This window comes from Labrus mixtus, chromosome 20, assembly GCF_963584025.1.
Source record: "Labrus mixtus chromosome 20, fLabMix1.1, whole genome shotgun sequence".
Lineage (NCBI taxonomy): Eukaryota > Metazoa > Chordata > Actinopteri > Labriformes > Labridae > Labrus > Labrus mixtus.
In genome coordinates, this window is record NC_083631.1 from 23,001,127 (window position 1) to 23,012,448 (window position 11,322).

General features: G+C 44.0%; 1 protein-coding gene across 2 annotated transcripts in view; it reads right to left on the bottom strand.

Moving 5' to 3' along the window:
- Window positions 1–5,163: 5,163 nt before the first annotated feature.
- Window positions 5,164–11,322, bottom strand: part of LOC132995272 (protein Wiz-like) — a 31,739-nt gene continuing 25,580 nt past the window's right edge. For both annotated transcript variants that reach the window (XM_061065233.1, XM_061065232.1), the window contains exons 15-17: window positions 10,569–10,830; window positions 10,245–10,410; window positions 5,164–9,402 (exon numbers count right to left, since the gene is read on the bottom strand). In XM_061065233.1, coding sequence (XP_060921216.1) covers window positions 9,105–9,402; window positions 10,245–10,410; window positions 10,569–10,830 — 726 coding nt within the window. In that variant the 3' untranslated portion in view covers window positions 5,164–9,104. The remainder of the gene's footprint in view (window positions 9,403–10,244; window positions 10,411–10,568; window positions 10,831–11,322) is intronic.

An 11,322-nucleotide genomic window follows, 5' to 3' on the forward strand; every position in this document is an offset into this window, starting at 1 on the left:
GATTTTTCATTGTGTTTCTTCAGTCAATCTACCAATCAATGCACTCCTTAATATTTATTTCTTACCCCATCACTGATCGATCTTATCCCACATTGCATGTTTGACTCTCATCCTGCAGACCTCATAAGAAGCTGAATGATATCTGAAATCTGTTAGGAGAGGTCTGCAGTTTATTTTGGCATTAATCTGCCGTGTCTCCTCGATCTGTGCAGCGTCTTAATAAAGAGCAGAAGCGAGCGCTGTGAGTGGTCGATATCAAAACTCTGCAGGGGCTGAAAGGAGCTCAAACTGCAAAGTCAAGACCAAGACATTTAGACCGAGTCAAGACCAAGACTTTTAGACCGAGTCAAGACCAGGACATTTAGACCGAGTCAAGACCAAGACTTTTAGACCGAGTCAAGACCAGGACATTTAGACCGAGTCAAGACCAAGACTTTTAGACCGAGTCAAGACCAAGACATTTAGACCGAGTCAAGACCAAGACTTTTAGACTGAGACAAGACCAGGACTTTTAGACCGAGTCAAGACCAGGACATTTAGACCGAGTCAAGACCAAGACTTTTAGACCGAGTCAAGACCAAGACTTTTAGACCGAGTCAAGACCAAGACTTTTAGGGATCGAGACCGAGTCAAGACCAAGACTTTTAGGGATCGAGACCGAGTCAAGACCAAGACTTTTAGGGATCGAGACCGAGTCAAGACCAAGACATTTAGACATTTAGGGATCGAGACAGAGTCAAGACCAAGACATTTAGACATTTAGGGATCGAGACAGAGTCAAGATGTTACTCACAGGTTTTCTTCGTCTTTAAACCTCGGGGGTCAGTCACATATCTGACTCTGTTTTTTTGATGCATAAAGTGATCGTCATGGCGATGCCTGCTGGGGACAAAGACAGCTGGAGCGTTTTATCCCGGGACACTTTGATGAACGTCACAGAGCGAGCAGCTGGAGTTCATTCAGACGTGGAAACTTTGAACATCTTCTGATAAGATTTCATATTTTTCCTGTTTGTTTGTGTAATCCCTGCTTTCAACAGAATGCTTCAGCGTGTTTGTTTTTTTCCATCTCAAAGTGTAAATATTTCTGCAGTGGTTGAACCGGTGACCCTGTGCATGAAGGACGCGGTGATGACTCTCCTTAAAGCAGTTATTGATCACTCTGTTGTTTCTTTTCTCTGAATGTTTGAGGCACGTCAGCAGCCCGAGGATACGTGTTTACTGAAATGTGTCTTCATGTTTTTTTATGGCACGCAGCAGCAAAGGAAACTTGAGACCTTAAAAATACACACCAGTGTGTTTTCCTTAAGACACACTTTTTCCTGATTTGTGTTGATTTTAAATTGTTACTATTTACACTTTTTAGAATTCCTTTAAAGGCTTTATATGTGATTTTTTGATCCAGCAGATGTCGCCCTTGAGCACCAGCATGAAACCAAAACAACTGGTGCTGCATTGTTGTGTTAGCATGCTAATGCTAGCGATCTTTATGATGCTCGTATCTTCACACTGCATGTAAATTTACCTGAAATGAGCGTGATCTAGAAACACAGTTAAGCAGTGAGTACAGTATGTTATTCTTCTTTTCTCTAGTCCCTCAATTAAACAACTTTTATACACGAGGGGAGGAGTCAGCCGGCCGTCCTGGCGATGTAAACAAAGTGAAGATAGGACTCTGAAAACTCTGAAAACATCACAGACAGTGGGACTCGGGTGTTACACCCATTGTAGACAGTCATGACTCACAGAGTTATTTTCAGAGGATATACTTGATTTATACATTTAAGTGTGAAAAATCACATAGAAAGACTTTAAAATAATTGTATGTATTTTAAAGTTCTTTTAAAAGGGATTTTATATCTTAAAGTGATTTTTATTCCTTAATCTTGCCTTGTTTATTATTCTATGACCTGTCTGTTTTTATATTTGATGTCCTTGTAAATCACTTTGTAACTTGTTTTTTGAAAAGGGCTCTATAAATAAAGATTATTATTATTATTATTTTCCGGTCTGTCATTAATAGTGAACGATTCTAGAAGTAATCAGCTCTGCACGGCGCTCTGAAGTCGCCGACCACCGGGTCTTACTGTCCCGACGGACACAGATCCACCTGCTGGTCTCACCTGATCCAAACGGATTCTGTTCCTCAGGACGTCTTCCTGAGGATTCAGGCTCACAGTTTGCTCCGTCTGTGTCAGCTCTGACAGCTTTCTTTGTGTCTCACAGGTAAGAGATGAGCGTTCGCGAGATGTTACTGCGGCCTTGTTTTCATTTCAGATTCTTCCTCCACATTATTTGTCCATGATGTTGGTCTGCAGCTGGCCCAGCATGGAGCGCTCTTCTCTCTTTTGTAGAGGTCCAAACTAAACAATTGATAACAGCGGGGTGACTCCTTCTTCATTTAAAAATAAAGCCAGCGCTTTGTTTCCCCCGGAGCACCATCCTATCATTTGTTGAACATCTGTTTGGAGTTTCTCCGGACAATCGCAGGAAAACGCTGACGGGAGTGTCAGAGGCTCGATCCCTGAAGGAGAAGAGTGGAAGTAAAATAATAAGAATATCTGAGTTTTATTAGACTAGAGACATTCATCATCATCATCATCATCATCATCATCATCATCATCATCATCATCATATTTCAAATAGGGAACATCAAGTCTGAATACAAATTTGAAATTGACATAATAAATAAAAAAGGTTGGGAACCACTGGACGAGGGGGTTCTGCCTCTCACCCCATGTACAGAGGCCGGTCCTCTACCGCTTTGAAGCAGGTGGCCCGGGTTCGACTCTGACCCTCAGCACTGTCCCGCCTGTTTCTGCCTCTATCCACTGTCGTCTACAGCCGTGGTTCTCAAGTGGTGGGTCAGGACCCAAAGGTGGGTCATGGCATGTGTTTTAAAAAAAAGTCTGTGAAATCTTTTTCAATGTGTTTGTTTTTTGTCCGGTTTCTTGCTTCTGTCACAAGTTGTGTTTCCTCTTTGGTCCAAACTGCACAATTATTCACCAAATAAATCTTTAAAAAATATCACAAATTGGGGTCACAATGTCTCACAGAGGAGTTGGTGGTGGGTCCTGAGGCTAGACCAGTTGAGAACCACAGACCCCTACAACAAAGACCAAATGATAATCTTTACAAAAAATCTGTTAAAATGACACCAGAGTCAAATTTCAAATCAACCACCAACTTAAGACTGACCTTTGGTCTCCATGGAAACAGGAGGATATGTTGAGCTGTATGTTGTGAACAAAGAGAACGTACTGTGTCTTTGTTTGAGGTCTTGATCCCAGCTCTCGCGGACCCTCCTCACCTCGCCTCTGTTCTGTTAACTTTGTGAGTTTTCCACCACTGAACCGTCTGAAGAGGATTCAAACAAAAGAGGACAGATGTTTTCAGGAACACGAGGAGCCATTGTCCTCTGGATGAGTCCAGGAGCTTCACGTCCAAATAAAACAAAAGAGAGAACTTTATAGGCCTCCCCCCCCACACGCCGTAAACCAACGTCAGGTGTATTTCAACAGAACATTTAAAGCCCTGTATCGATCAACCACACTGTGTGTTCAATGTCTTCTCTCAATACCGACTGAGATATTAGCTTTTGGAATTCCCTGCTGATGCATAACGCTGTTACTTCAGAGAACTCATTAAGTCCATCATTGATCAGTCGTCTCGCTTTGACTCGTCGACATGAGTCAGGATAATGAGGATCGATCTGGAGCACGGGGGATTTGGGAAATTAAAGTCATAAAACATGAAGTAAAGTCGTTAAGGTGTCACATGTCTCCTCGCTTACAGGAAGCTTCTCCTGCAGGCGTTCATCTGAAGTTAAAGGCAGGGTTTTTACAAAACTAGCATGATGTTGAAAGTAGCATTCCCTCAGTGCCCCGTCTGCCCCGTCTGCCCCCCCCCCCCAGAAGTGGACCTCAGCTCATCTCTGTCATTGTGTAGAAACTACATCATCTCACGTCTCGTTCAGCGGTCAGTAAACTCACAGTATAAAATATAAATTCTCTCATTAACCTTATTCCAATATTTCAGCCTTGTGATTTTATTTTTATGTTTATGGTTTAATCACCTGAGGTCATTTGTATTCTGGGGGCCGGATGGGAAGCTTTGGGGGGCCGGATGTGGCCCGTGGGCCGCCAGTTGATGATCGCTGCCCTGTGGAGACTGAAGAATGAGTGTATTCTGTGTTCCTGCGTTTACACTACACCAGTGGTTCTCAACTAGTGGGTCGGGACCCAGAGGTGGGTCGCTGATACTTCAGAGAACTCAGTGTGTTACAAATGTGTGCCTACAAAAAAATGTGTGTAAACAGGATTTCCTTATTTCAACTTTCAGATCCACTTTTTCTTGAACAAATATAACCGGTATTATAAACTAAACGTAAACTTACACTTTTTGTGAAATTGTTTACTTGAATTATTTTTATGTTTTAGTTTTATTTATTGAGCTGTGTCTGTAAGTTTTATTTTGTGTGCACGTGTGTATGGGTGTGTATATCTATATATATATGTGTGTACATGCATATCATAATTTAATGCAGTAATTTTGTCTTTGTTTGAAATTGTATGTATATTTTTCCTCATCAAGGCAACAGTGATCTGTAAATAGTTTGTATGTTTGATGATGCTGTCATTGAAGCTGTGTATAAACATCTTGTGCAAAATTGCAATAAAAAGTTGATCACAAAAAAAAAGTTCTTTGTTTAGTTTCTTGCTTCTGTCACTTTTTGTACCGACTGAGGTCCAAACTGCACCATGTTTCAGTAAATAAATGTGATTGGTCTGAGTTGGTGGTGGGTCCTGAGGCTCGATGTGTAGAGAACCACTGACCTACACTGCACCACTGGGTGGAGGTTATTGAAGGTGTCAATGTGCAGACACTAACTAAATACACAAGAGGAGTCTTACATGTGACAGTTTGTAACAGAAGCCGTTTCTCCTCTGCTGGACGGGACCCTTAAAGAAAAACACATCCAGAGTATACCCGCTTCACTGCTTCCATCCTGATTCTGAAATGTGGATGTGATGTTATACCGCCCCCTAATGGCCCAAAGACCTTCCTACAAAAGAAGGTTGAACTCAACACCTCCAATAACTGTTCACTTTGTGTTTCTATAAAGATGGACGTCGAGCTGTGAAGTGAAAACAAAAGACGACGGTTTCATGTCAGAAATTGAAATCACATTTATTTTTGTTTGTTCTCGATTGATTCACCTAAAACTTAACCCTTTGTGTACAGTACACGTCTTTCTTCAACTGCATCTTTTGTCTTCTTTATCGTTATTGTCTCGCTTTCTTTTTAAACACTCTCACACACATTCTCACACACACACACACACACTAACACAGATCAGCCGGTTACACCAGCTGAGGCGTTCTCAGGTGATCTTAAAAAGGAGCTCTAATGCACCCGCGTCTGATTGAGTAATGCAGTCAAGAGGCTGCAGCATCCTTTCACCCTGTGTGCGTACAGACGGGATCAGACGTCAGCGTGCACGGCTCCTTTTAAGACACGCTTTTTTTTTTTTTTAGAGTCCTTTGATACCAGGACGTGACAATCACATTCAAATGTTTTTCCTCTCTCTCAGCACCAGAGTTTTTCAGCTCGGAGAAAACTAACAGGTTAAAAATAAAAAATACTCTAAAGATTCACCTTGCAGGACTGCAAATACAGAAATGCACAGAGCAATAAAAAATACAGAGCATCGAAGGTGGAAATCAAATCACAATAGAGGAATTAAGATCACTTCTTTTTTAACTACCGCCGCTAATAGAAGTGCCGATAGCTCTACTAGCATCAACAGGTTCTTTAAGTACATGTAGTTATATATGTAGCTATACTCTGCAGAAGGGTTCAGAGAGAGAACGTGGGAGCAAACTGCGTGGACCCTTCGCTGAGTGTTTCAGTAGACGGAGGATATGAAGACAGTCTGAGTCTGCAGAAACCAGAGGGCAGACGTGTTCCTGCGTTTGGACCCACAGTTCTCCCCGCTCAGTTTGTGTCCTTGTTTTTTAATTGGACTAATCTAAACCTACAGTAACAACATGAGTCCCATGGAGAGTCCTTCAAACTCTGCGTGAAAGTGTGGAAAGTCGGGGAACTCGCGGAACTCGCTGATAGCTGTGCAGAGTTCCCTCCACCATCAGGTCCAATGTAAACAGCTTTTTACAGAGGAGGCAAGACAAGGAAGTAAACAGACTCTTTGGCACATCCTCACACACCGAGGGATGCATTCAAGTCCCGCCCACACGACACACACAGACAGACTCCCGAGGTCACTTCACTTTGAGCGACGGAGACGTCTTCCTGTCGAGCAGTTTGACTTCTGTCTTTTCTCTCTACAAAGGGGGGAAACAAATGCACATTTTCTATGTATACACACACACACACACACACACGCGCACACACACACGCGCACACACACACGCACGCACGCACACACACACACACAGCGTGCACCAATGAAAAAGGTGCACCTCTGACCTATACTCAAAAATTCTACCGTTAGCTTTAAAATGACCTAGCTTACCACATTCAGATGCATAATAATAAATAAATAATAGTTTGGGTTGAAGAAGGCAGGAAGATAATGGCAACGTCGTGAACACAAACATTTGAAATGTGGAACTTTGAAGGTTTTTTATGGCGCCGTTTGTGGAGAGGAAAGCAGATTAAAAACACAACGGGGGGGGGGGGCGCCGCGTGCTGCAAACACGCCATCTGTAGGCGGGGTTGGGTTTGAGCATGTAGAAGAATTGTAGTTTTAGTGTATCGACCAATTACATTGCAGCAGGCTTTGGTGTATGCAGGATGAAGAGTCCGTATGTAGAGCAGAAGCGAGTGGAACGCAATCCACCTTTAACGACATCCCAGCTCCCATCGACGCTAATCTGACGACGATTTTATTTATCAACAAATACCGGCATGTAAGTGCTGCTGACAACACTTCATCATCGTCCTGTTTCAATAGCCGACAGTGTTTGGATTTCCCGACTTCCTGAAATGCATCAGCAACAATCAATACGACCTCCATTCAACAAACATTTTAAAAAGTCGTTTTCTTCTCCTCTTGAGGACAAAGATCGACTTTTATTTGATTCTACAAATCTCATCATGAAACTTTAAAGGTCACATATTCTTCAAAATCCACTTCACCATGTGTCTCTAGTCCGTCTACAAACCCCCCAATCATGAGAAAAGTCCATCCTCTCCGTCTTCTGCCTGCTCCACTTTGCAGAAAATGTGTGCTCAAACAGGCCGTTTGGAGATTTTCCCTTCATGACATCACAAAGGGCAGTAGCCCCTCCCCCCAGGTGGGTGACACTCCCACTCACTCACAGAGGGCAGGAAGTCGCTAATCGCTGGAATTATCAAGAAGTCGGCAAAAATTTCTTAAAGTAAATCGTCGTCAGATTGAAGCCGATGGGCGGTGAGTTTTGTTTGTAGTGATATTTGGGTTTTTGTTTGTTTGTTTGTTTGTTTATGATGATGTGCAAATATAAGGTTCGAAGGTATCATTAGGTGCTTTAAGCTACATTCAATCTAAATGTATATTTGGGGATCACTATTACGTTCTAAAGTTAACTAAGGGGTGGGAAGGGGGGGGTGTTCCCTTTTTGGGTGTGCTTCCTCTTCTTGCTCCTCTCACTGATCAGGTTAGGCTTCTTCAGATATTTGGCCCGTTTCAAAAGGAGGCTTCAGTAAGTGCTCGGTGACGATGTCATCATTAAAAGTGCCTGTTTTTAAAGTCTCAACTGCGAGACGAGCATGGTGAGAAATGGACCTTCACACACTGCAAAAACTCCACAAGCACATTCACCTGACGAGCCCAGGTAAACATCTGACTTCAAAGATTAAAAAAAACAAAAGAATCTGCAAACTTTACTCGAGTGTCCTGATATGAGAAGTCTGTATGTAGACACTTCAGTAGAGGTGACCGCATGTAACCGAGTACTCGACGACTCGTTCAGTCAGAGTCGACTGCCCGTCTCATGCTGCATTCAGGTGCTGCTCGGGTGATCAGAGTTTCTGAGTTAGGAGGTTGTTTTTCTGACTTCAGTGTGTTCATGTGATTTCAGTTTGGAAAGTCTGAATTTTGTAACAACAGCACCAAAAACAGTGTTGATGCTACGAAGAAGAAGAAGATCAGTGTAATGCAATTGTTAAAAGTTAGATTTGAGCAAAAAGTTGATGTGCAATATGTGAATTAATAAAAAGTATGTTGACATTAACAAAACTTATTTTGCCCCACATGTGATGACGATTCTGACGTCAAGTCGGGAAGTCGGACACCTTAATTATTTTCGGAGTTTCCGACTTGAGCAGGCGTTCATGTGCATTTTACAACTCGGAAACTCGTTTTTCCGATGTTTCCGACATCACATGAATGCACCGCGTCAGAGGATCGTTTGATGGTGTTCTGTTTTTATATCTTGGAATGAGATGTTTGTCAGGGCTCATCAGGTGAATGTGGATTTTTGAAATGAGAGATTTTTGATGAGAAATTACAGTTTTTGCAGTGGGAGAGGCTGAGACCAGCACTACCAGTATGCTGATCGGACTGGTCAGAGTCTCAGAGGTCTGAGTTTATAAAGGGGGGGATAAAAGGCGAGAGGGGGCATGAATGTAGTACAAAGTAGGAGGAGGGCGAGGTTAGATGGAGGGCTACATTAACGCTTAAATCAGCCAGTGAAATGTTCCCATCATCGCCTGGACATTCAATCTAAACAAGGCAAAAAAACAAAAAAACAAATCATTGGTTCTGTTCCGTCTCTTAACCTTGGGACTCTTCTGACAGTCGTCCGTCCCTGTGGTGCACAGGTAAGCCAGGAGAGCTTCGTTCCCATGGAAACGGGACTCAGTAACAGTCTAGAAAGCTGCTTCAAAAAGGTGCTCAGAGGGCTCTTTGGAGGGCAGACGCTCCTCCTCGACAACGCTCTGTGAAGGCCGAAGGGAAGAAACAGATGGACGAAAATAAAAAGGGAAAAGGCAGGGGGGGGGGGGGGGGGGGGGGCACTCAGGGAGTCAGAGGAGCTCACACCGTCTGGGCAGGGAGGGGGAGTGGAGCCGGAGAAGGGGTGGGCTGCTCCTCAGAGACCTTTACAATCTTTGTGGCAGTGAAAGGCGGGGCGGGCTCAGAGGGGGGCGTGGGGGGGGAGCTGCTGTTGGGGGCCGAGGTGCGGGTCGGGGTGGAGGTGATGCTGGAGGTAGAGGTGGAGGCCTGGACCGGGACCGGGACGGGGTCTCCGGCCGGGGCGGGGGGTCCAGCGGAGGAGCGGAGGCTACTTCTTTCGGAGCAGCGGGCTTGTTGTAGTTCATCTTGAGGATGTGCTGCTGGAGGTGTCGGATCCAGTCCTCCTGCACCGACAGCGGGCCGTGAAACTCCACCTCACAGAACCTGAGACAGAAAGAACATTTGACTTTTTGGAAATTCTACATTTTTATCTTTAAACAGCCATTTTTATTTCAGAGCAGTGAGACTAACAGAAGCTCATTTCCTCTGCAGAACTTTTTTTTTTTTTTTTAAAGGTGCACTCTGGAGTTTTGGTAGAGAAATGTGAAAGTTGGAGAAGTGTACAGATTCTGTGGTTTATGTTCATAACTCCATACACAAACTGTCCTCAGAGGAACATTTGGTCCCTGAAACACTATTTGAAGATAAAATTATAAGCGAGAAGTTGTGTTGGGGGGCCTGCAAAAGTGAAACAGTAACTCTCCTGGTAGCTTTTTAAGCTCCAAACGGTGTCCAGGGATCCATTTTTTCCTCTGAATAAAGTTTGTGTATTTAGTTCAGAAAATAAAGCATAGAATTGTTTCACTTCTCCAACTTTCAAATTCACTACAAAGTCTACATAGTGCCCCTTTAAGGGTCATGAGAACTAAATCTCGAACACTGGAGTAATTAAAAACACGTCCAGGAGAGAGGAAACAAAACTAAATCAATGCATTTGCTAAGTTAAAACAGAGTGATCTTTTTTTTTTCTAATACAAACGGATGCGGCTAAATTCAGCTGCAGGATCTGCTCAAACTTTTTTGTACTGCAGTTATTTCTGAATTTAAGCCCTCGCTCGTTGCTGCCAGGAAATCCCAAATGATTCACTGTTCTCTATATAGAGCAGAAGCAACTAAAAGTGGAGTAAACCCAGCAGGGGGGAGGAAGGGGAGGGGGGGATTTAACAACTATTAAAAATATATCACGACTGGTCTACTGTTGCTGCCCTGAATATTGTTCCACTCACCGGCACTTCAGGGTGTAGAACTTCCCCACCAGTTTGACCAGCGGGTAGGAGGGGGGTTTGGGCACCAGGGAGGGGACGGTGCCTGTGCGGGGGGGCTTCGGAGGGCCGCTGTCCCTCTCTGCTCCGTCGGGGAGAGACGGGTGCTTCAGAGGTCGACGCTCAAAACCTTAAAACAGAGGAGGGGGAGGAGTCAGACACGGTCTTCTTTTTCTACTTTATTTGCTGAAAGTGAAAGAAGCTGTTCTCCCTTTCTTATTATATCTATATTATGTTTATGTTCCACCTTTACCTGCATGAACAGAGGGGACATATGTTCTCACGTACCTCTGGGCAGCCGGACGTTGAGCTCGCTGCGCGCCACCTGCGCCTGCAGCGGGAGGCCGCCCGCGAGCCGCGAGGGACTGGGGCTGCCGTGGTCGGACCGGATGAGAGCGCCCTGCAGGCTGATGCTGCCGGCTTCGTCCTCGGCGGTCTTGGAAGAGCCGTGGCCGACCTCGCGGCTCAGCGGGCGCACCAGGCCCACGGCCAGAGAGGAGGGCCAGAGGGAGGAGGAGGAGGAGGAGGAGGAGGAAGAGGAGGAGGCCTTCTGTGAAGACGAGGAGAGGAGGAAATGATCAGAATCTGCAGAAGCATCGAGAGGTGAGCTGCTCTTCTGGATGAAGAGACGAGACTCGAGCTGTCATGAATTTCACACTTCAATATGAGGCTAGTAAAAATAAAAAAATATCAATGTTCTGATACCACGGCAACAAAAGTAGAAGTCTGAAGAATCCCCTGTTGGGTCATTTCTCAAATTCAAAAATTGCAGGAAAACTCCTGCACGCTGTAAATTGCAATAAAAAATAGTGTCAACTTATTTGAGCCATTTAGACGGCGTGCAGGAGCTTGTCGTAATATTGATGGAAAAAATAACTAAATATTAGGTTTACCATTGCAAAGCAAAGTTCAGTGAAAAAAGAAAGAAAGAAGTAAATAAATACATGTCATGGACACACATCCACAAATTTTGTTTTTTGTTTGTTTCATTTGTTTTGAAATAAATTCTTGGAACAAATTTTCTGATATGTTTTTTTGTTTT